Here is a 25,307-nt window from a genome sequence, read left to right on the forward strand (position 1 = left end):
GGTTGGGCAAGTTAACCCAGGGGAGAGCCGCCTGGGAAGACGGAGCTCCCACACCCCGGAGGCCCACGGAGGTCCAGGACCTAGGCCTAGCCGCTCCAGAAGTTGGGTCTGACTCAGCTTCCCAGGGAGCCTGCAGAGGCCCAGGAGCCAACCCTGGAACCCAGCTTATGCCCTCCAGGGTGACCTTGAGCACAGCCCGCATCCCTTCCCGGTTTTTTCATCCAAGGTTAGTAACGTTTACTCCGTTGGTTGTGTGGATGACTTGGAACGACAGGTATGGAAATGCTCGGAAAACTGGAAAGAAGGCGCTTTACAGACTTCAAAGGCGTTGAGGCCCACACACCTTTAGAAATTCGCCTGTGATCTTCTGAGACTGCAGGGGCTGGAACCCTGGTCTGCCAGCTTCCCAGTCAGGACTCAGTGGCTCACACCAAATTTCCCAGGAGCCTGGAGAGGTCTGCATTCTTCTGGTCGACTCCGAGATGGCGGTTGGATGAGAAATGGTTAAAACCAGGAATTTCCTTGTTTCTAGAAAATGTTGGCGGGACTTTCCCATGGCAACACCTGGTGATTTCCTCAGGCAGCCCCACCCCTAGCACAGTGACACCAGCGCAGGAGCAGATCTACCTGCCGATAACCGGCAGTCTGAGGCTTCGCTGCTGGGGCCCCAGGCGCTGCCCTGCTGCCTCCCACAGCAGGACCAGAAAGAACCTTCCCGGACCCTGGGCTCTCCATCCAGGATTCCCAGCTTTCCACCCGCCCGGCGGTGGGAGAATTGCACTTCCTTGGTACCCCCTGCTGGGGCGGGGCCAACCAGAGCCCTTGGTTGCTGTTGCAAGACCCCGCCCCAGGACACCTGCCCTCTGACCCTGTGATTCTGTTAGACTTGGTGACTGCTGAGTGTGGGTCCCCATGTGACTGTCATGAGCAGAGCCCCCTGCTGGCCCCCAAGGGACATGTACCTTCGATGAGAAATCGACCTTTGTTGTTTTAAGCCAGAGGTTTGCAACAGAACCAGGCTATCCCTAAAAGCCTCATTTTCCCCTGCCGAGCTTGCTCAGTCGTTACCAGCACTCCTACTTTTCTCTCTCCAGCAAACCCGGTCTGTCTTTCCCAGGGTCTTAAGTACCCTCAGACACCATGAATGTGTGTCTAGCTGCTGCTGGGAAGCAGGCACTGAGCGCGGAGGACGCGAGGCGTCCCCCCAGAGCCAGGGTTCAGCGCGCATGGTGAAGGCTCTGGGGTACATACTTCAGCTGGTGGTGATCTGAACCTGGCACAGAGTTGGGGGGGGGCAGCAGAGATGGGGTGGTCTCCAGAAGGGCTGGCCAGGAGAAAGCGCGCTCAACCAGACTTCGGAGGCAGGGGAGTGAGGCGGAGAATTGGGGGTTGGAGGTGAGGCATTCCAGGCAGAGGAACAGGGGCAGAGGCACAGAGGTGTAAGGAGAGGGCACCACCTGTGGTAAGGCTAGAGAAGGGGGGTGTGTGGGCTGAAGCCTGGTGTGGTGACAGATCAGGTTTCGCTGGGCATCCTCCATGAGGTCACATCCTCTGTTGGACAAACTCTGGTCCCAGCTGGGCAGCATGGCCCTTGTTTCATTGTGGGGAAGGCACGGGAGCCTGGTGGGCTCCTGAGGGGAAGAGGAAGTCTGTAAGAGGCCACAGCACGTTTTCCTGAGTGGCTCTGAGGAGTCCTAGAAATAGAAGTGGCAATCCAAAGGGAGGACAAGGGCCAGAGGTGGGAACAGTGGGTCTTCGATGGCAGTTCTCAGGGAGAAAGCTCACGTCCACCTTCTACAAAGGGAGGCCCGGTGTGTAGTGGGAAGGGCAGGAGCTTTACCGTCAGAGAGGCTGGAGGCCTCACTCTTCCCCTTGCTCTTGCATGACCTAGTCGCCCAACCTTTCTCAGACAGTTGGTGTGAGAGCAAAATGAGATTTACTACCTGCTATCTGGTGGGCCCTGAATAAACACTTGTTACTTTTTCTGCTCCTACGTGGCTCAAACCTGTTTGTCACAGCTGCCTCACCTGTCCCGCACCGCAAAGGCAAGAAGGGCGAGGGCAGGCGGGTATGGAGGGGTGCACTTGCCATGCTCCCACACTGATGAGGGGCTGAGTGACCAGGTCTCAGAGCCCTGCTTCTTGCCACCTTCGTCAGGCATCTCTAGCCAGGAGCGTTGGGTGGGAAAGGAGGGACACACTCGGTGGCCAGACCTGACCCTGCTCCCCCAGGGAGTGGGGAAAGGAGCCACGGGAGCAGCACGAAGCCACTGAGGGAAATTGAACCGGATGCCACCCAGCGCTTGTCTTTCTTGGTGTAGAAAAACACCACTCATTCTCTTGACTCTCCAGGCCTCCTGCTCAGCACCTCCTCCTACCCTCAGCTAAAGCCTTTGCCTTAAACTTCACTGACATACAAGAAGCAATCGAAAGGGAACCCCATTGTCTTCTCACCCCCACACCCACTGCCTGCCTAGCATCGCAGCTGCTTTCCCTCCAGTGAGAAGGAAGCGTCTCCTCCTGTGGCCACGGCCGGCCCTTCCATTTGTGCTCTGTAATTCCGCCTCTCCTGCACGTTCCCTCTTCCCAGCCTACCGGCTCTGCTCGAGAGCAAACATGCCTCAAAGATGCCCGTTTTAAAGACAAAAACCTGGTCCCTTAGCTCCCTTTTGATGCTCCCCATTCAAAACCGTGCCTTTGCACAAGCCGCCCAGACTTCCTGAAGCCCCCTGCCCTGCCCAGCGGCTGCCCAGCCCTCTCCAATCTGACCCATTTCCCATCTACTGAAAGAGCTCCACGTCACCAGAGAATGATGGCCTCTCTAGCTGGCCTCATCTTACCCACCGGCATCTGACGGCTGAGTCTCCCTCCTTCTTGAAACCGATCCTTCACCTGGTGTCTGTGACACTGTGCTCTCCCAGCACCTACCTGTCTCCTGTTCCCTCTGGCTTCTTTGCTGGCTCCTTCCTCTCTGCTGGGTTTCTAATTCCTGGGACCTTCTTTTCTCCATTTACATATTCTTCCTGGGAATCTCGTAGTTTGAATATATCCATAATAAAATAGATCCTGAATTTCTTCGCAGGTATGACCTGTCCCTAAAACCCCATATTCATGTATTCACAAGTCTACTGATACAGCTATTTGGACGCCTAGTGGGCATTTCAGTTTTCCCAGGCTACACAGAATTTCTTGACTAACTGTACTACTCCTTCCCCGGGCACTAACGACCCATTACACTGTTTCATTTTCAGAGTCCGGCTTATTTATCTCTTCTCCCTCAAACCAGAAAGCAAGCTCCAGTATCTGCTTCTCCTCTTTGATACTGTACAGCAGTGCTTGGCACACAGTGAGGCTTAGAGTTTGTTGACTGACTGACGAATGAGTCTTTGGCACATGCAGTATGCCAGGGTTGCTAACTCCAGAATAAGAGGAAGCTTCATGAACCTATTGAGATAAACAGAGTAGATACTCATTAAGTCCATTTCCTAAATTCATACCCACCTGGTCTCCTTTTGGCGTTTCTATCTGGGTGGAATGGGCCTGTTTTCAACTGTGCTCATGGTCACTAGCTTCCATCAAGTTCCCATCTGAATATATAAAATGAATTAGAGGACCCCCCAAAATAGCCCACCTTCGCTTTAGGGCTCTCTGAAAAGGCTCCTCGGTCCTCTGCCCACAGCTTATAAACCAGCGCCATCTCACAGGTCACCACCTACACTTAGGAGTGGAGAACTCACCCAGAGCACAGGGTGGCAGGACAGCCTCACCTTTGACTTCTCCAAGACCAAGGGACCAGCAAGAGAAGCTCAAGATGGAGCTCTACTATTAAAATGAAGGAGGGGGAAGAGATGACAGGTTGGCAGAGCATGAGACAAATGGAGGTGATGGACTTTCGAGTATGGTGTCTAGTCCAGGCCTCAGGGTAGGATTCCTTGTATTACCATTGAACACTGGGCACCTCCTTGGTTATGAGAGATCTGATCCCAACCCAGGGACTTCTGGTATTGGACTACGCCCAGCACAAATAAGCCTCCGCCCTTGGATGTACTATCAGTCGCTACCTTAGAATAACTTCACCCTTGCTTGAGCTTATGATCTGCTAGAATCAAAATCTAAAGGAGAGAAAGCATTTCCTGTATGCCCCACCCCTGTGCTCCACACCAACAGTGCAAGAAATTGGGCCAGCTCTTCTCCCAGAGGCAGGGGGCATCCAAAGGCAGAATGACTCAGGGCTTGGCTTGTGGAAGAAATACAACCTTCAGTCACCCTTGGTTGTGGCTGGCAAAACCTGCGAGCAGCCTGACAGGCCCCACTCCTCCACGTGGGGAAATCTGACCAGCGACAGAAACAAGAATGATCCTCCCTGAAAACAGGGTGGCTGCATTCTGTGGAGGAAATGGTTCTCATGGCAACAGACTGCCCAATGGGGAGCTAGAAACCTTTCTACAAAGCCTCTTAGGTTTCACACATGGGCTGATTGGAAATGCTGGGGGGGAAATCCACATTCTCGTTGGGCCTCTGCGTGCCTTGCTGGGAGGGAGAAGGTGGCTGGCTCCTGAAGTCCCACTTCTCCTGTTGCCAGGCAGGGCTCTATCGGCACAGACGAATCACGTTTCCTCCTGAGCAGCTGGACTGGAGATTGCGGGGAGTGGAAAAGGGATATGAACTGCAGCATCGAAACCTAAAAACGTATTTTATTTCGAAGTTGTGCTTTGGATTTTCCCCAATCCGACATCTGTTGAGTGACAGTCTTAGGTTCACACAAAGCATCTCCAAGCATACATACAATATTCCAGTTACCAACACTATTTTAAAGAATATACCATTTTACACAAACGTGACATACAAGTCAGACGCCACAACATTGCAATTCCCTGGAAGATCTAACCTTCTCTTCTGCACATGGAGTACACACACACCAGCCCTTCCGGTGGTCTGTTCATGCTGTTGCTGGCGTCATCTCTCCTCATCTCCTTGGGGAGAAACCAGGGCGCCCTGAGGAGGTTGGCTGAGACCAGTGTTTCCAGTTTACAGGCTGCTGGCTGCAAACTCCTCTCTTTTCCAAATTGGGATGCTGGTAGCCCCACTCCACCTCTGTTCCCCCAAAGACTGACCCATCAGAGTCCACACCAAGAGAAGGATCCACGCCTCAAGGGGCAGAGCAGGGCTCTCTGAAGCATCATGCTGGTTTAGGCAAGCAGATCTGAGGAAGACTGGTCTCCCTAGGCCCTGGGTGATCAGCTCCTTTTGGCTTTTCGGTGTAGAAATCACAGTGTGCAACCTGAATTCCAGTTGACCGCAGGAGCTCTGCCGAGAAGGACTCTCCTTCCATGGGTTCCTAGTCCTCTCGACAGGTCCATCTCACAGGTGTCAGGAGCACCAGAGAGGGGAAGACAACTTGGCTCCCAGAGCTGGGGGGAGTAGATGGCCACTCACACACTGTCCAGTTCATGATGCGAATCAGCAGATGGACACTGACCAAGGGGATGGTGGACACAAGTCATGTACAAGGGCTGCAGGAGAAATAAGGCAGGAACAACAGAACAGGCCCAAAGCTTTGTCATTCAGAAAGCTTTGCTTTGACTTTCGCAGAGAGGAGTGTGCTGGAAGGAGGGGGAAAGGGCAGGTATGGGTACCAATTTTGATCAGCTGGATCAAAAGGAATGTAAAGTGAAGGGTAGGGGTTCCATTTTCATCAAGGAAACAGATCCTTGGGTCCGAAAGCCCCTGTTGGCTCAAGACCTGTGCAAGTCCAGGTGATAGACAAGGACAGGTCAGTGAACAGAGCAACAAAAGCCAAGAATCCAGAGGCCTGTGGGTCGCTTCTCACAGGCTGATTCACTTTACTGAAGGAGGTCTTTATTTCTCTTTTCTAGCTCTTGGGATAGTTTTCCTGGTGTTGCAGGTTAACCTTCTAATAATTAGCAAGTTCCCACAAAGCTCCTCTTTCCTTCACCCAGAATGAGGAAAATCCTACCGCTTTCCACAGCACCAACTGCCAACTTCAAAATGTTGATCCAAAAAGAATCTTCTAGGCTAAACATAAGGAAACTCAGATTTTCCTATCTGAATGGCAACCCACTACCTCTCTTGACCTATAGAAAATAAGGCTAAAAGCATAGCTTTAAAACCAGAAAACAGAGAAGAGGAATGAGCTTCAGCTTTAACTCAAGTCGTCTGAGACTCATGAAATGGGGGTGTGACTGTCTCCAGCCCTGGTGCTGCCAGGACAGCATGAAGCCAGGGAAGCTGGGACCAGGGGCACCAGGTTTAGAGACCGGATTAAAGTAGGCAAGGGCATCGTTTCTGCTTTTTTGGAGGAGAACCAGAAAAAAGGCCAACAGAAGGCCAAAATATTCAGCATCCAATTTTTTATTTTGTTAGATTCCAGCCTCGGGAAGACTTTAGAGACTGTGGGGCCAAAGCTCTCTTAGTTGTCCTTATTTGGATAAAATAAAACAGGTTTTTAAGGAGTAATGTCTCTCTTTAATCTAACTAGGGCTCTCCAAGCCCCTGTTGGTCCCTGAAGAGAGATCTTCTTATAGAATAACCAAACTAGAGGGGTGAACTTAGGTTACATTTTCATTCAGGAATAATTTTGGGATGAACAAAGCTGAGTTTAATTTTTGAATAGGATAATGAATTTTGTCTTAAGTGCCCAAAAAGAGTGGGAGGAAGAAGGACCCATTTCTCACCTTTTCCAAACCTGCCATAAACACAGTAAAACTCAATCTTAAGACTCTTTACCCTAAAAGGAACCAGCTATAAAACTGTCTTATACAGGAAAATGTCTTAAATGGAAAATGGTCCATCAGAGACAAAGACAGGAACCCGAGAAATGTCTATACATTCAGAAAAACTTTAGAAGTTCTATAAAAAGATTGGGTTGTCTTCCTAGAGGACGGAGGAGAGCAAAAGCAAACACCAATGACCAATTCACACCAATAGAGAGAAGACAGAGAGAAAGCCCCCAACCCCAAACAGATTACAGGATTGAGTCCCATCCTGCTCAATTTTTTATGATGGAGAGATTTTCAAAGGCTAGGTTCTCTGGCCCAGACAGAACAAGATTTGTAACGGAAACAGAGACCCCTGGTGGCTCTTGTGTGAACTGCCACAATAACTTACAAAGAGACTGGTCTGGGACCAGGAGAGGCTACACATGCCAGAGACTAGAAAAAACCGTGTGTGTGTGTGTGTGTGTGTGTGTGTGTGTGTGTGTGTGTGTGTGTGTGTGTGTGTAAAACGAAGAATGGACTATATATGGTTCTCAATAGTCAGTACCCAAAACAAGATGCCACTGAGAGCTGGCTGTCAATAGCCAACCATCTGGTCAGGCATCCCCTGTGTCTGAGGGGACGGAGACGTGAGCCCGTATCCTCATGACTCGCCATGCCAGATTTCACAGTGACCTGATAATGGAAAAATCTATCTCTGGCTAACCTAAGAACAGTATGTACTGTAGCTGGCTGGATTACGACGACGGGGAGAAGCGGAGGGCAGCAGGAAGGGCAGGGCAGGGTGATAACGAGGGCTTCATTCTCAAGGTTTTGGGTGATGGGAAGGCTAATTCCTGCAAGAACAACTTAGAATCTAATTTTCAACTGAAGTCCCCAAGCTAGTTAAATAGGAAGATTTTTAATAACAGTCAGTCCCTCCAGTCCCCTTGTCTAGAACAATTAAATTATATCCCTCAGACAGTACAAGACTTGTCAGTGGACTGTGGGGAAGATGATGAGTTGACACCAGGGCTAGTGGCATTTGTTTTGGGGAAGACAGTGGGCTTGGGTCGTGTGGCTGGCGGCTTGACTGGGGCAGCCATCTTGACAGACTTGACAGGCCGAAAGGCGCAGGCGATGTCCCCAGCAGTACTGGCACTGCGTTGGAAGGCGGGCTCGGGGTCCTTGAGGAGCTGGGTGTGCAGGGGGCTGGAGGGCTCCGATGTGGGGGCCACCACTGGGGAGGTTTTGAGGGGCTCCAAGGTGTCCAGAACCACGTCAGGGGTGTGCTTGACACTGCTCTGCCGCTCTAGCTCCCGCAGCTCGTTCAGGGCAGAGTTCATAGTTGCCTCAATATCCTGCAAAACAGGAAAAAGGAGGAGGTGAGGCAGATGTAGGGAGAAGTCCCCAAGGATCCTATTTCAACAGCATATGCCAAATCACGAAGAAACCAACTGGAGGGAGATGTCCAGATTATTTTACTTGGCCAAAATCCTTAAACATATGAATGTTCAGAATGTGGGGAAGGGGAAAAAAGGGATTTTCATTATCAGGAGATTTTTTTTTCTTCTCTCCTTTAGAACAGAGTGGCTGAGATGTTATTTAAATAGAGTCCTCCTCAGGTTTTAGAGATATGCACTGAAATATTTCTGGGTGAAATGGCATATAATCCAGTGGGGCAGGGAAAGGTCGCTGAATTCAGAGTGGCCAGGAGTTTGGTCACGAGTACATGGGATTTATTATCCAATTCTCTCTACTTCTGTGTATGCTTGAAATTGTACATAATAAATGATTTTTTACTAAGTGGTAGAGATGATCTTTGTTTTCTTGGACTTCAAAGCCAAAGGTCGAGAAGGGTCAAGGGCTAAGGGAAGGTCCCAGAACCCTGGCCCTGAAGATTCATCAGGACACCCCCCCCCACCCCCACCCCCTACCCCACCCCACCAGAATGCCCAATTTGAGGAAGCCATTTCCCTCTACCCGTCCACCATGAGAGGGGACCGAAGAGCCACCAGGAGGGGGAGCCAGAGCCCACACAGGTGAGTCACCAGCCGAGAGTCACAGTGGAACCACCCAGCTCTCAGGAAGTAGCAGAACCAAAGACCCTTTGCCCACAGCCAGCTGCCCCTCAGGGAGACCCCTCAGCTCCCTCCCCGCCTCTCCACACACTTGTGTCTGGCACCCCCAAACCACCACAGGGCTCCTTCCTTGGAATCAGGCTCACACGGAAAGATGACATGTTCCAAGCAAAGGCCCTGGTGAAGGCTTCTCGGCCCTTACACGGTCATCTATGCTTTCCGTTGATGGTGATTTTCACTCATCCCTATGATGTTCTCAAACCTAAAAAATGCTCAGGAAGAACTCTACCATCTCCCATCTCAGGCCCGCTCTGTAGCTGGAGTCTGTACCGGGGAAGTACCCTAACATTCCTCTTAACACCTGGCTCAGGAGGGAGCTGGGAGGATTCCCACCGTGCAAGGCAGACTGCAGCCGAGAGCTGAAGTAGAGGCACAGAAGTAGAGGGCTAGCAAAGCAAGACATCCCCGGCCCATAGCTTAATACTATGCTTGCCAGGTACACCTTCCCTAAGCAGAGCATCACAATTAGGCCAATAGAGACCATACACAGCCTCTATTGCCCCTGGAAGATGGCGCGAGGAGAATCTCAACTCAGTTGAAACATAAGAGGGCAACGGGGAGCCCTTAGCTCCTACCTGGTCTAACGAAAATTATAGAGTTGGGAGAGGCGTCTGAGTGAACTGCCTGGAGTGGCCCCGGAAGTCGGATTTTTAGAGGTGGGGCTGGATCGCTAATAGTTCACGGAAAACAGAGACTTGTCAGTCTGGTGCATACCCGGAAGGAAGACCCCATAACCAGGGAGCTTATGGCCACTGCATCTGGAGACTAGCGTTGGAAACCCTTCTGGTACCTGCGCCCCCCCGCAGCAGAGCAGTTTGGCGCCATCCAACCAGGAGCAGATTGTTGATGGATCATCCACATCTCAGGAGGGACCAGAGATTAGCCTCAGGGAACGGGGCTGGGGATGGGCAGGGTGACAGAAAAATACAGCCAGAACTACCTCTGAGCCTCAGCACTTGGGCAGCTTCATGAAAGCCTACTAGGCTCTCAAAACCCAAACCTTGGGCAGAATGGGCTCTATCAAAAGACTCTCTAACTATTCGCTTTAAAAAGTACAAGCCCCTGGCAAACAGCCCATACATGAGCAAGAAGTCTGAATTCTTTTATTCTGCTTTCGGATTCTTCTTGGGGAGAGCGGGATTGGAGAATTGCTTTGAAAGCTGCCTTCTCGGGTCCAGATGTCCCGCAGCCTCTGAACTCGGTACGCGATGTCCAAACTTTCCGCTGTTTCAAGGCCCGTCGTAATTAACACGAGCGAGCTACGCAGTAGCAACAGATGTAGACGTGCCAGCTGTGCATCCAGAAGCCCCCTCTTACCTGTGCAATGACCTCAGGGTCCACGGGCCGATGGTTATTGAAGCTCTTTGACCTCCCTGCTGTCACCGTCTTCCGGATCTGTGGACTGTCCAGCCGATTCTTCAGGGACGAGTGGCGGCTGATGGAGTTGAGGCTCCCATGCCCACTGATGGAACACTTATCTGGCCCTTCTTTGGGGAGACTCTGGCTCATGATGGGCTGGGAAGATGGGCGGCAGCCAGCCCCCACCCCCGGGGAGGCCGAGTCAGTCAGGGAACTGCTCAGCCCATGGCTGTCACTCCGAAATGTTTTCCGGATGCTCCCAGATTCTGGCCGCTTCCTTTGCCTTCAATCACAAACAGAAAGGGCAATGTGATCAGGGAGCCCTCACCCCGAGGAAGCTGCGACAAGTGGGAGAGGGGCAGGTGTTGGCACCCAAGAACTTCTGGAAGGAGAGGGACACACAGCACATTCTCTCCTTGGCCTCACCTTCCCTCACTTTCTCTATGTCTCTGTTCCCCTGCCACCCCCAACCTGGGCAAAGGAGAAATGGATACTTACTTGGTGCTCGTGGGCTTTGAGTTCTCGAGATGTAAGGTGCTGCCAGGAAAAATGTGTGATTAAGTGGAAGTTTCTAACGGGAGACAGATTGACAGAAAGGCCCCCTCCACTACCTGCTTTGAACAGAAACCTAAGGGCCAGGTAGGAGAAAAATTCTCCCCATCACCAAGAAGGCAAGAGGAGAGTTGATTTTTCCAAATTCTAGCATGTTTCTTAGTCCAACTACAGGACTGTAATCATTTTGGGCTCTGGCAAGAGGCCGTTGCTACTTCTTGTGCAGACATGGAACAGAATATTTTTCAAGAGGCTGCAATGCTGCAGGGCTAGGGCCAAGTTTGTGCATTTTCTTAGGGTAGAAATACACCCACATGACCCTAAATCACCCAGCACTGGGCTGAACCCTGGCTCTGAGCCAACTTCCTTCAGACCACTGAGACTCTCCTACAAGATGACTTGGCAGTCCTCAGATCATGGGTGTTGCCTACTACTGAATAATTTCATTTTTTTCCTTGGAATCAGATTCTTAAGGACCTAATCTAAGAAGCAATACAACTTCTGGTTTGGGATGGCAGCTGGGCAGCTCTGATCTTGAATCTACTAAGGGCAATGAAGGCCGAGGCAGGAGCTGAGGTGGAGGAAGGGAAGGGGTAGGACTCGAAGGTAGAGAGCTACTCTACGTGGCAGAGCCAGTGTCCTAAGCCAGTCCTGGTGCCGTTCACTGGTCAGGTCTTCTCCATCCGGGCTTGGTGTGGAACCCGGCACACACCCCTTGAAGCTGCCTGCTCTGGCCACTTAGCCGTGGGCGTCAGCCATTCTTGAGCAGAAGAAGGATGTTCTCAGAGTCTTATAAGGCCCAGCTGAAATGACTCTTCCCTGGTACCCCAAGTCCAAGGGCAGCCAGAAGCAATCACTCCCTCTTTTGTTCCTCCAGAGCTTTCGATGGCGCTACTTTTTAGTTACCTGTCTCTATGGCATTTACTTCGCCAGACTGAGTGCCAAGGCCGGGGACCACCTTACTCATCTCTGAATAACCAGCATGGGCGCTTGGCACAACAGTGAGCCCTCACTGAATGTGTGAAATTAAATCGAATGCCACACCCGAATAACTCTTTGCTGATTTCCTTTTTCCACTTGAGGATGGCTGACTCACAAAGCTCAAACTGCTGAGGAGGCAGACTGTGGAGCGGCTGTGTGGGCCAGGTCCTGGGCCAGGCCCCGGGGACGTGAGGAGGGGAAGGCAGAGTTCCTGATTTCAAGACGCTCAGGCTGGTGGGTTATCCGAGTGCAGCGTGAGTCCTGAGAGATACTCAAGCTGCTGTGGGAGTACAGATCGAGGGCACCTAACTCCGCCCCGAGGACCTCAGGGGTGGCAGAAAGGCTTCCCCAGAGAGGTCAATCCTTGGACTACGTCTTGAAGGGATAGGAGGAGCCGATCGGGGGAAGAGGCAGCAGATATGAAGTTCCAAGGGTGCGAGAGAACTCGGGGCCCTGGGAAGGAGTGAAGTGTGGGGCGGGCAGGGAGGCTGGAAGGGCAGAGTCACTCCTCAGGGCAAGACATGCCCAGGGACTGCCACTCACCCACCAACTAGCTGGCGTCCAGGGAGACCATGTCCTCTGAGAACCCCGTCCTGACATCACCAAGTAAGGAGTTCAAGGGAACCACCTTGACTTTCTACCTGGTGTTCATCTTTTCACTATTTCAACTATTATCCTGTACAATTTCTTGGTACAAATGGCATCAAATATACAATGGCTTAGAAACATGTACCTAACTAATTATTTAACTCTCCCTCCACCAACCCCGCCTTGGTCTCTGGGTTAATTAGAGGCTTACAACCTTATGATTATAGGCTTATAATTAACATAGACTTGTAAATAAAGAAGAAAATGTGATTAGTCCACAGTTACTTTTTTACTAGCTTGCCCTCCCAGCAGGGCACTAGGCTGGAGGGAAATAAATAAAATCCTCGTTCCTTTTTATTGGTCTGACTTAAATTATACGTACACTAAGTGAGCTGAATCAGCTGCTTCACTAACTTGAGGGTGAAAGATGGAAAAGAGCCACGTGCCCCAACCACTCCCCCTGCTACCGTCTGGTTGGAAGAAAGCCAAGAGATCTGGGCGACCTGGTGCAGTTTAAAAACAACAAGCATCTTTTATTCTCCTTCCAGTTTCAGTGTCCAGAGGCTACGGTTAACAGGTTTTCAATGTGCAAATCATTTCATTCCTCCAAAGCCAGAGGGGGATGAAAACTGTACATCATCTGCAATCCATAGTCATCAGGAACGCCCTGGGGCGTGTCATCCCGCTGGCACTGGGCCAAGTTTCAGGGTCTGGCAGAAAGAGGTCTGTAGGCTTTGGGACTTGGTGTCTGGCCCCTTGAGATGAGATTAGTTCGCCAATAACCTGAATGTCTCTAGGGGAGGCAGCAGCACACAGGCGTGGAATCCCTCTAGCCGGCCAGATCGGGGGTGGGTGGAGTTAAGACCCTGGGATGCTGCTCACAGCCACAGTGAAAGCTGGGGCCAGAGTTAAGAGCCTGCCGGACAGGAATGGGAATCTGCAGAGGGACTAACAGGGGACGATGACACAGGGCTAAAGCAACAGGGAAAACACGGACAATTACTTCTACTGGTATGAAAGGGCAGAAGGGAGCTGGGGGTTAGGCGATGATTAAAGAGCTCAGGACAAAGCTTCCCTTGTGCGGGGTTGGGGGGGTGGGGGGGTGGGGTGGGCAGAGTGGTCTCCTTTCCTTGACGGAGCGAATGCCGGACAGGGCGGGAAACAGACACATGGTATCTAAATAAACCCCTCTGGGGTCACGTGAGCCTCGTGGAAGACACACACGATGTTGGATCTTTGGACAGACAAGGAAGGGCCAGGAAGACATCAAAGACTATTATTTGGGTAAGAATTGGAAAAGAGAAGGCACCTCTGATGAACAGTACAAAACCAAGTTGCATAAAGGGACCAAAGCTTTGGTCAAGTTTTAGTAGTCAGCCAGGGCCGGGCAGGCCCGAGCTGACAGACGCTGCAGAAGCCCAGGGTGGGGCACCCTTCCACAGCCCTGTCCGCCCTGCAGCCGCGGGGAGCACATGCAGTGTTAGGCCTGGGGGGGGTGTGTGTGTGTGGCATAGGCACGGAGAGGGGGATGAGGCTAGAGGGTGAGGCTGGGTGTCGCAAGGCATTCAGGGGAGCAGAAAATGAAAAGCAGAGCTTACTTGTTGATGTTTGCAAGATAAATATCGGCTACATGACCCCCACTGGGACAGCTGGCCCCCGCTCTGGCTGTCACCTTTTCTTCAGGTGGCTCAGAAATGACCTCAATCTCAGACTTGGGGCTGGACCTCTCCACGACACCGTCCTCGCTGGGGGAGAAGGGGCAGGCAGGCAGGGAGGAGGGGGAAAACAACAACAACACAAAAAGCAGTGTTAAATCGGCAAGATGGCCCCCCGACACACACGCGACCCCCGCAACAGCTCTGAGGCAGCAGTGACACCTGGCTGGGCTAGCTCTGTGAGCAGAGGCAAGGAAAGCTAAGGGCCTTTGGAGAGTCTTTTAAATAAATATAAATAATCCCGCTGCGCTGGGCGGGATCCTTGGCGGCCGCGGGAAAGCTGAGCTAGGGGACATCTGGATTCGAGGCATCTGCCTTCGACCCCACGCTGCTTTCCTGGGGCAGTGGTGCCGGGGCCACCTCCTGGAGAAGGAGGCGGCCAGTCCGGGGTGCGGTTTATCTGCTGACGTCCTGAGCACTGGCGGGCAAGGCCGGGCAGCTCTGCGCTGGCTCTGGAGAGGCCGGCGTTGAGGCAGGACACCGCCACACTCGGTCGTCGTGCATCGAGCCCCGCTTAGAGCGTCCAAGCCGGTCCCAGGTCATTCCACTGCTCTCCCGGCCCCTCTGGCTACTGATGACAAAGCAAGCCCCTTCTCCCCCACAATTCATCTTCTCTTGGTCCCGTAGTGAAGTCATAATGCTAAATTTGGGAGGGTCCTGTCCACGCACAGATGGCCACCAGGTTTGCGATGTTATCAACAGAGGGAGGATCTCCCTGCAGAACGAGCCGGGGAGAGGCTGGGAGGGTGCAGACTCACTCAGGATATCAACCTTTAAAAAATAATATTAAGGGAAGGACTAAAGACACTGATAGCATCGTATCCAAGGGCAGGGAGTCGGGGGCAGAGGCAGGGCAGAGGGGCAGGGAGGCAGGCTTGGGTGGGCCACGGCAGGGAAAAGCCCTCCTGCCCCGGAGACTTTGAAGAGTGGGAGCCAACCGACAGCCCAGCTGATGAAGTCTCTCTGGGCCCAGTTCACGTTCCCTTTGCTCCCCGACGTCCTCTCCCCTCGTCTCCCTGCCTTTCCCCAAGTCAACCTCATCTGTGTTAAATGAACTGGCTCGTTTCCACCAGGCCGCTTAAGCTAGATTTCTCCTAGAAAAGCAATGCATCACTTTCATTTGCAAGTGGAAAAGCGCCATCGGCGGCCCAACTTGTTGGGATGAGCATAGTTGTGTTTTTTTTTTTTTTTTAAAGAAGTAAAAATGTTTTCCCACCCTGAGCTTTCCAAAACAGAAATGTAAGTGGTAAAACAATATTCCCTCATTATCACTCATCAGGTTTAAGTGTGGATGAGCAGGAGTGCTGGCAAGTTTCCAAAATGACTAGGGGGGTGGTGGGTGGGGGGGGGTGGGGAAGCGATGTGCAAGGGGGAAGAGATGAAAAAACAATCCTCCACGGAGTCTGGGTGGGGTCCTTCAGGGCTGGTGTTGGCGCCCCCTGGGGGTTGGTCTCCCTCACCCTCCTGTGGAGCCAGAAATAAAGTCTCACGCCCACAGCACAGCCGGGACGCCCAGAGGTGCAGGGGACCCAACGTACGTGTCTTGGACCACGATGTACTGATGGGGGATGAGTCCGTCGATGCCATTGTGCCGGCCTTCCCACCAGTCATCGGAAGCCCGCTGGTAAAGCAGCAGGGATGCCCCCTTCTTGAAGGACAGCTCTCGGGCTGTCCGGCCCACGTAGTCAAACTTGGCAATGGCCTCGATGGGCTCACACTCTGAGAGGGGCAGAAAAGAAGGAAACACATGTTGTTGGGACCCAGAGGCTCAGGAAACTGGGCGGAAAAGCCCAATTAGCTGAACTTACGCTGGTGGGAAGATAACCTGGTGTGTGAAATAAGCCACGGAGGATCGATGGATGAGGCAGGGATTCCTGTGTGGACCGCGCCATCGCCCTGACAGCACTGCGCACCCTTTCCTGCCTTTGGTCATGCTGCTCCCCCCACCCAGAATCCCTTTCTCTCTCCTCTTCCTGATGAAGCACACTGAGTCACAATTGAAACATCATCATTAACAAACAAAACAAAACAAAGAATACTTTATTCTCTCAGCAGTTTTCTGTGCAAAAATGAACCACACGTGCAGGGTGGGAGTCTTGTCTTGCTTGGGCGCAGTTGGCCTCCTGGGAGAACGCATCACACTGCCCAAAAGACTGAGCCCCACTCAGGACAAAGGGGACCTTCTCTGGTACGTCCACAGCTCTTTACGTCAAACCCTATTGCTGAGCTTACCATGCTGTATTTGTAAGTTTATTTTCTGATCACATCGTTTCTTTTCTGATCATAAAATAACTCCATTAATTGCAGAACATTTATCATATTGTACTTTCAATACAACAAATTTTATTTATGCTATCCATTCCCCCTAGCAGACCATGAGCTTTTAGTCTTCATAAGGAGAAAACAACTCACCCAATCTACTTTCCAAGGAGGAAAATATGGAAATATATTTTGTGGATAATACAAGGGAAAATGTACATAAAAGTAATTTGAAAATTAAAAGGGATTTACAAATGCAATGACTTTTTATTTTTGTGTGAGTTTGTAAAAAAAAAGACAACAGTGCCTTTTTCACGAAGTTGTTAGGAGGAGTCAATAAGTAGCAATGGTAAAAGCACTTAGAACAGCGCCTGGCCTATAGTAAGCACTGTATAGACATTAGCTAGTATTCTTACTGTCATCATTACCACTATCTCTGCACTGAGTGACAGGGGGGAGGTCAGAGAGCAAGAAAGAAAGCTCCGAGAAACCTGGAACCTGAGGGTAAAGTCGGATATTCCGAGTAGTGGACAGGAAGCCTGCCTACAGGTGAGACGGAGCCCAGCCATCATGATTGGTGGGCTTGCTCCGAAGAGGTGGGGCTGGAGACTTCACGACAGCAGGCACACCAGCGAAGCCCTATCTAATATCCCGAATCTCAGTTCTGCACAGCCGTGGGCATATCACTTGGCCTCTCTGGCCTCTTTTCTCAGCTATAAAACAGCAGCTCTACTTCACTAGGATTAAGAGATAAGACCTACGAAGCTTCCAGCAGGGACAAATTTCCCTACTTCACCTACTTCCCTCCTGTAATGGGGCAGATTATCATATTGATCCATCTGACTTCAGCATCCAAATAAGCAGCCCTAATTTTTTTTTCCTCCTTTAAAAAGCTGGCCTACGACTGCAGAATTCACAGCAAGGCAGAAAGCAGGGAAAGCTCCACAGACTGTGCCATTTAGTTCTCATGCCCAGAAAATTCTTCCAAGAGCCCGAGCGGTCCAGAAATGGAGGTGCGGAACTGTTGGAAGGAGGGGAAGTGTGCTGGCTGGACAGACCCTAATAAATCATGGGTGCCGCCGAGGGGCCCGCGGTGACAGCTGTGCATTCCGCCTCTCGCTGCACACCCGCCAGGCTGCACAGCGCTCACATGTCTGTGCTTTGGAAAGGGTCAATTTTTCCAGTCGGCAGGCGTGAAAGCGTGTGGTTTCTGCATCCTGAGTCCCACTCCCCTCTGGCTTGCTTCTGTTGGGTTCTTGGCACCCAGCTTCTCTATTCCCCAGGCTTACAGTTTTTTCAAATGAGCTCTCCTTGACTTTGGTCTCCAGTTACCTGGCAGGAGTCTAGGCTGTGACAGGGGACCAACATGATGCAGGCGAGACAAGGAGCTAGGAGGTGGGCGAGGGGCAGGGAGCTGGGGCGAGAAGCTTTAAAGGCTCTGAAAGGTCTAGCTGTCCATCTCTGGTTTAACATAGAGACCATTCTAGCTGAGAGGGTGGGCTGTCTCTCCAAGAAAGGGAAGGAATGTAAATGAGAGACAGGAGAGTCCCCTGCCTGTCTTCAGGGGGCTGCTGAGCACAGGCTATACAATCCCTTCCTCCCACTTCACCCCCCGTGGCCCCGCTGCCCCCGAAGCAGGGCCCCGTACCATCATCGCTCGTGTGGTGCTCTGTGGTCACGTCCTGGGTTGAGTCCTCAGCTGAGGTAGTCTCTCCATGAGGGCTGTCACTGCAACAGAAGCAAGAGTCATGGGGACCTCAGCCCTCGCTGACCAAATTCTTGTCCTCTCCTTCACATAGCTTCCTTGGAGCAAGGGCACGGAAGCTGTCTCACGCGCTCCACATCCTGACTGCTCACGACAGACGATGATGATGAAACACAAGGCCCCTGAGGTTCTCTAGTCCAGCCCCTGCTGCAAAAACTATTTGAGACCGCCTGGGACTTAGAATATCCTGAGACAGAGGGAACCCCTTTTGAATTTATAAAATAAGTCTTTCTGAAAATACAGAACAACTCAACTCCTCAAGGGCTATTTCTCTAGGTGAACTAGTGCTTGGAGGGAGCACGTGGAATAAAACACTAGGCTTTTGCCTGGGACACAACAGGACCTGAAAACCAGCTCTGACACTTGGTAGCTGTGTGACCCTGGGCAAGGGACTGAATGTCTTTAAGCCTCAGCCACCTAATGATGAATTGAGGCTAGTGGTCTATATAACCTCACAGCGTGAAGATTCACTGAGACACGACGGAGTGGTTAATAAGTGGTCTTCCTTTCCATCTTTCTCATTTTGCTTATGTCTCTAGGCTTTGTGGTTTGGTCTTGTATGGGTGAGAGAGTGGGAGGTGAGTCAGAGGGAGAAAAAGAGTCTGCTGTGGGCTGGACACTGCGAGAGGGCAGGGCATGGAAGTCGGTCAAGTTCTTCAACAGTTCACTGAGTCTAGAATCATCCAGGGTTGAGGAATGAGAATGGCCAGGGAGGTTACTAGGAAAGTTGTTTCTCCTCCTGGTCACCTGGCTTGTGGACATCAGAGTAGATGGGGATGGACATCAGGAAGTTCTAACTTTCTGAGAAATAGACAAAATCCCTGTTCATTGCTAAAGTTTCTTCCTCGGGCTGTTGGTAGTAACAAGGGAGCCTTGCCAGGCAATTCTATGAAAGTACTACCACCTCCTCTACCTACCATCTGGCCTCACGGCTCCTACCTTTGAGCCTATAGCCTCTTCCTTCCCTTCAGAAAGTTCCTCAAAGACCAGGGGACCAGTTCAGAAGTCAGTTCCAAGGAGGGTCTCCAGAATCCAGAGAACTTTCTGGGAGAACATCAATAGGGATTCCTCCTTATCAAAAATGTGGGCACAATTTTTCACTGTTTACTGGGCCTAAAACTCTGATGAGTTTCATGACACTCTAGAAGCGCTCAGGGCCCCAAGGGCACACAAGGCAAAGGCTCAGTTCCCTCCAGAACTGCAGCTTAGTGATGCGGCCGTCCACGAAGGCGGCAATTCTCCAACTTCAGGGAGTCCTGGATGGCTTGTTAAAAGTGGACTGCCTCACCCCTAGAGTTTCTAAGTCTCGAAGGCTGGGCGGAGCTGGAATGTCTATATTCCTAGCCAGTCCTACGTAAAGTGGGTATTGTTGGTCCAAGGACTCCACTTGGAAAACCACTGCTCTAACGTAAAGGTGAGACGATCGCGACGATGCATTTTTAAGGCCCCTGGTAGCACTAGAATCCGATGCTCCATTCCACACCCACACGTCCGCCACACCGCAAGCCCACCGATGCCAGCGGTCTGAGGAGGCCCTGCAGGCCAAACAGTGGGCAGTCCTAGGGAACGGGATTCTAGTCGCAGGGCTTGGTAGGCGTGGCCAAGTGGGACTGGCCTCTCCTCTTCACAGCTGCGGAGAGGCCAAGCCCAGGAGCTCCCTCTTCCTGGCTCTTCTGGTCTCCTGGTCATGCTCCAGGATTCCCAGGCTCTAGCACCCCTTCTGCCCCTCCCCCCTCCCCTCCTTCATCCATCTTTGCTCGCTTCGCTGGCACTTCTTTCTCCTCCCAAAGAAGAAGAGAGGCTAGGAGCCTTCTGAGTGGGTGTGAGCCCAGCAGTCGGATGGTCCTTCTTCCCCAAGGTCACCTCCTCTTGATCCTCGGGTGCTTCTGGCCTCCCACCCAGTCTGCGATAGTAACATTCCATAACTAATCTTGTGGTTTTTCCAGAGGCTGCTAATAAATGTCGATGCACAACAAACAGTGGGGGTGGGGGCAGGGGGTGCCTCTAGAGAAAACTGGCAGAAGGTGCCCCCTGTGAGCCACCCATGCAGTGACTCTGTCTGCTCCCCTGGGCTGGGGCTGGGGGAACAGGGCTGTGGGGGGCTCTGTGTCCTGGGATCGGTCCAGAGATATCTGAGAAGGGAGGGCACACTTTGGAAGGAAGATAAAGCAGGCACTGGGAACACTACTTCCGCAGCTTTTCAACCCTCATGCAGGAGAGAAACTGACTCTCAAGTCACACGTACAAGGACAGCTCCCTGGAGCTCATCAGCTCGTAGGCTGAGACCTGAACAACCTCCCCCGTCCCCACCAACCATCTGTCAGTGACAAAAAGCTTTATCTCCGAGCTGGCAAGTGTAGGCTTCTTCAGCTCGGACCCAGATGCTGGGATCCGCAGGACAGCGGGCAAGACCAAACCCAGGGGTGTCAGTGGTATTTTTATACTCACAGACACAGGACTATCACTCTTCACTCCTCAGGCAGGAGGCTCCCTCTGTGGCGATCAGGGAGAAGCACGGACCCACTGGCCTCTAATTAAGTAAACAACCTCCCCTGTCCTCCCCTACCTCAGTGGATAGTAATGGGGCTGCTGAATTGGTTCCAGATGTTGAGTTCAGACAGAATCCGATTTGGGCTGGCTTATGCTTTTAGCCCAGGCTGAAGCGCCATTCGATGGGGAAGATGGAAGGGGTGGGGGAGGAGGTAAGGGACGTTAGGGAGTAAAAGAGAGAGTGTTTGATGGGAAAATGACACTGTAAGTGGTACCCTGGGGTGTAGTGTGGGGTCCTGGATGGTGTCCTTTACTAAGACATGTCAAAGTTGGAATCCCCACCACAAAGGTTGCCTGAAAGATTGTCACTGGCCTCTCTAGGTTACAGTGACTGTGTCTGTCATAGGGAAATAGGAATTTGTTAATTGTCTAACAGAAGGGTCTAGGAAAGATGTGCCCTAGGGATTCCTTTTATATCTCTGTTCCCAGGCTAGGTCATGAAAAACCTTGCCCCATAGGATTTAATCTCGCTTTAGGGTGGAAGTAGGCCTCACCTGCCAAAAACAGAGCTTACCCCTTTTTCTCTTCACAAATTTCTGCACTCATTCTGAATTATCATTGTACAAACTCACAGTGAGGGAATTATGCCTCATATCTAAACTCTTTGCAGTAAGAAAGAAAATCTTATTTCTGGGACCCGGGACTGTGTCTCAGGACAACACACAGCCCAGGGCGGGAGCCTGAGAGACTCTGTGGACGGATGAACAGCTGTTCTAAATACAACTTGACGAATTTTCCTTTCCTAGAGATTATTAACATTCCTATTATTGTTGTCATTATTTTCCAGAACGGTTCCTCACCACTAAGAACTCATAAAAAACAGGGAGGTGGCACACAGTGGCACTTACTCCATAGGTTGGGTGGAGGCGGGGCACTGCCTGCTCCAACCCCAGATCCTGGCAGCTTGAAGTGCCTGGGAGCGGGAGGCTGAGAGGATCTGGGTGTGTCCCTTGGGTCTCGCCTGGCCATCTGGCCCCCACCCAGTGTGCCTTAGGGACACCCCCCACCCCGCCTCCGGCCCAGAGCCCCCTACCAGTAGTCTTCCGTGCTTCCTCCTCTGCTGTAGACGGGGCCCTCCAGCTCCCTGGGGCTTGGGAAGATGTTCTCATGCTGGATGATGGTGGTTTTGATCAGCTCATTCACGTGCGCTTGGCAGGACACCTGGTCGTGGCCCTCAGGCACCGACATCAGTGAGGGCCCGAAGCAGATGGCGAGGTTGTAGGGGTCCATCATGTTCTCTTCACTGAACTGTGATAAACTGGAGGGGAAGGGAAAGGGGCAAGCTGGAAAGCACTCGCATGAATGCCCAGAAAACACAATCATGGGAGGCACTGCCAAGAGCAAGAGCAGAAGTTCCACAAACTGCCACCTGCTTTTCTGGGCATCGGAGCCCTTCTAGAAAGTCCGAGGGGAGAAGACAATGACCACCAGGTCGGTCATTCGGGAGCCACCTCCTCACAAGTCTTACCCCTCCTCTCTGACCAGCTCCTCGTTCGAATTCTACTTGCCACCCCATCACCAGCCCTGCTCCACACCTTCTCCGCCAAATCTCCCCTGCCTCGAGAACACACCACTCTGCAGAGCTGAGACGACTCCCACACACCAACCCACTAAGCTGCCAGAGCAGATGGAGACCCTCAGGCTGCCCTCGTAATGATACGGTCAGAAGACACAGGCATCGTGCGTGGTGTACCTCCTTGCAGAGCAAAATAATCAAATTACTAGGGATATTCCATTCCAAGCTCTAGACTTATTAAAAAAAATTGCCAACCGATTAGCTTTTGTATTCCATCAAGCAAGTGAATTTCTTTCTGGAACAGCTAATGTAATTGTTTTTCATTTTCATAATATCCTCTATTACTACAATCAAGATTTATTCAGGAAAAGGTCAGCATGCTGCTTGGTTTCTGCTCAGGCTTCCTCTGGATGCAGTCTGACTGCGTTATTGGATATTTATCCTGGGAACTCCCCCTTTTTAGCCAGCAGCTGCTCTCGCCACACCTCCAACCTTGGCCAAGGACCCAAGCCCTTCAGCGAGCCACTGGGCCTCATCAGCCCCCACTGGTCTCTGTTTGTCCAGGCTGAAGGCTCGGCCAGCTCTGGGTGTCCAGCCCCAGCCCCAGGTCATAGAGTTGTGAGCTCTGCTAGGGAGTTCTGCTTCCTCATGGGCATCAGCAGGCAGTCCCCAGCACCTGATTCTGACAGATCTGAGGAGAAGCCGAAGCCCTCTGATGCTGAACCAGAAGCCTGAGACTCAGCGGTCTTCCTCTGAGTGGGTATTCTGTAGAACCGGACAGAGCGCATTTCTAGCTTATCCCACACCCAGACTCAAATTACCAAGCTGGTCTCTCTCTAAGCCAATGGTTCTCTCCTCTACTGCAGATTCGCATACGTCCCCTGTCCACCTGGGAGAAGCAGTACGATGGATGTGAAGAGCTGTCACAGGGAGAAAACTGTCACGGTTGAGAATCACTCTTCTCAAGGACCTAGTCAAATGCAAAGGAGGCCAGCAATGGGTGAGGCTATGGAGCTCAGTGGCTGGACTGCTTCACAGAAGGTCTTTTTTTATTCATTTATTTGAGAAAGAGAGAGAGAGAGATAGAACACGAGTGGGGTGAGGGACAGAGGGAGAAGTGGACTCCCCACTGAGCAGGGAGCCTGCTGATGTGGGGCTCGATCCCCGGACTCCAGGATCATTACCCGAGCTGAAGGCACCCCTACAGAAGGTCTTAAAGTTTGAATTTTATAATCCTCCCCTGGCTCCTGAGTTAAAAGAGAGCCAAGATTCAGAAAAAACTGGGAGAAGTTTCCAAGCCTACTTCTTGGTCAACCACTGGAGACAGGAGAGATAATTACCTTGGTAACCTCAACAGGGACAAGGAGGAGGAAGGCCGTTTCTTCAGTACGATCTGACATTTGGTAACAAGAAAGAAAACCAGTCGTATCTGGGAAGCCTGGCCGTCAAGAGGGAAACAAAGTCTAGCCCTGACAGTCCCAGTTGAAGGCCCGTGAGAGATGAGCAACCCTGCCAAGACTCCTAAGGGAAGGGCCGTTTGATTCACAGGTGGCTGCAATGACCAGGGGCTTGAGCAGGCCACATCGTCGTGGACTGCGGTCTCGTGGGCCAGTTCTATTTCTTACTCCCACTAAGATATAAACCCAGGTCCTTCTCTCTCTTCCAATCTACAACGGGAATACCTAGGTTGAGGGGTTAAAGCCATGGTTCTAGTCACAGCCTCCTTCAAGAATTTGACAGAAACTAGGGATTCTCTCCCCGAAAAATTCATACATGTACACATACAGATGCATGTCCTTTCATATACAATATAATGGTGCTAATAATCCATGAAGGCTCTGAAGTCTGTGCCCAGTTTAAGAACTCAAACACTGGATTTTTATTTTTAAAGAAATACCTAAAATGGAAAATACTGGTAACAGGTCCCTCTTTAAAATTTTTTTTGGTGTTGACTTGCATAATGCCATCTTTTCTAAGAACTGTACTATATTTCTAGAGCTTCTATCCATGATATTAGTGAATTCTTCTAACTGATTCAAACTCCTCTTTGGTGTGTCTTAACAAGGTTCAATATAGTGAATGGGAACACAGGCTTTGGGGAGGGATGAGAAAATCAGGATTGAGGCGAGGAACTTGTTTTTAATCACGCACTTTTCTGGACTTTTTACCTTTTAATGATGCACACTTGTCTCTTTGATTAAATTGAACCAGAAAAACAAAACATCCCCAAAATTTTAGAGTCAATTAGACCTGGTTTTGAGTACTGGCCCCATCACATACCAGTGCCAGGACAGTATTCTGGGTTCTGAGTCTCTTCCTCGTGGGGCTGCTGTAAAGCTTAAGTGAGGTATTACATGCAAAGCACGAACACTGTTCCTGGCACACAGGTGTTGCTCAATCCGTATTTTCTGTAATTATAATATCCAAACTGCTTCCTGATGTAGGACCCTCGATTCTAGTCAGGGAATGGGAAGCAGGTCTGTCAACATTTGCCAGCAATTGATTTATAGAAGTCTAGCCACCTTCTCCTCACAGACATCATCAAGCTGAAGACTCTAGATCCCAAAATCGAAATCTTAAATCCTCAGGGGGCATACTGAGCTTCGGACAGACTGTTTTAAATACATGACATTTCACTTAAAAACCTTCAGCTTCACAGGCCCCCGGGGTTTGATTTGGCAACAACCAACAGACTATGGGTAACATATTAATGCATCAGGGTTGATTTTAGGTTTGAAAGGGATGAAGAGAAATTGTATTATTCACCACGGCCCCAGGCAAATCGCGAGGCTGAGAATCCATCAGGCCTTGAAAAGCTTTTCCAATAGGAGACGTGACAACTTCCCTCTATAAATCCATGATTTTGCAGCCTTCCCCGACTTCCCCAAAAGGTTCTCTAAGAGATAAGAAGTCCAAGGTAATTCTGGCTGATTCTTTCTGACGGTCCTTCAAAGGCATCCCGTCACTCCCCTCGTCACTCTCTTGCCTCTAACACCACGGGTCAGCCTCCTCGTGTTCCCCACATCTACTAAGGCACTTGCCACTGTGCCCTCAAGTTTTGCCTTCCTTCCCCTGCAGTGAACTCCATCCTCTCTCTCCAGCAAGAATATCAGTCCAGCAATTGTCCTGCATCATTAGTTTTTCCTCTCCACTGGGTCATTCCCAC

The 25,307-nt window shown here is 51.2% G+C and overlaps 1 protein-coding gene across 5 annotated transcripts in view; it reads right to left on the minus strand.

Annotated features, from left to right (window-relative positions):
• Nucleotides 1-4,675: 4,675 nt before the first annotated feature.
• The window catches only part of SRGAP2 (SLIT-ROBO Rho GTPase activating protein 2), a 232,051-nt gene continuing 211,419 nt past the window's right edge, over nucleotides 4,676-25,307 (minus strand). For 3 of the 5 annotated variants that reach the window (XM_045787496.2, XM_045787497.2, XM_045787495.2), the window contains exons 18-24: nucleotides 21,659-21,883; nucleotides 17,959-18,038; nucleotides 15,590-15,770; nucleotides 13,935-14,081; nucleotides 10,714-10,752; nucleotides 10,174-10,498; nucleotides 4,676-8,076 (exon numbers count right to left, since the gene is read on the minus strand). In XM_045787496.2, the coding sequence (XP_045643452.1) occupies nucleotides 7,693-8,076; nucleotides 10,174-10,498; nucleotides 10,714-10,752; nucleotides 13,935-14,081; nucleotides 15,590-15,770; nucleotides 17,959-18,038; nucleotides 21,659-21,883 (1,381 nt within the window). In that variant the 3' untranslated portion in view covers nucleotides 4,676-7,692. The remainder of the gene's footprint in view (nucleotides 8,077-10,173; nucleotides 10,499-10,713; nucleotides 10,753-13,934; nucleotides 14,082-15,589; nucleotides 15,771-17,958; nucleotides 18,039-21,658; nucleotides 21,884-25,307) is intronic. The other 2 variants (XM_045787499.2, XM_045787498.2) reach the window with 1 other exon arrangement.

This window comes from Ursus americanus, chromosome 2 (assembly GCF_024610735.1).
Source record: "Ursus americanus isolate L20-20 chromosome 2, mUrsAme1.1.p, whole genome shotgun sequence".
NCBI classification, from domain to species: Eukaryota; Metazoa; Chordata; class Mammalia; order Carnivora; family Ursidae; genus Ursus; species Ursus americanus.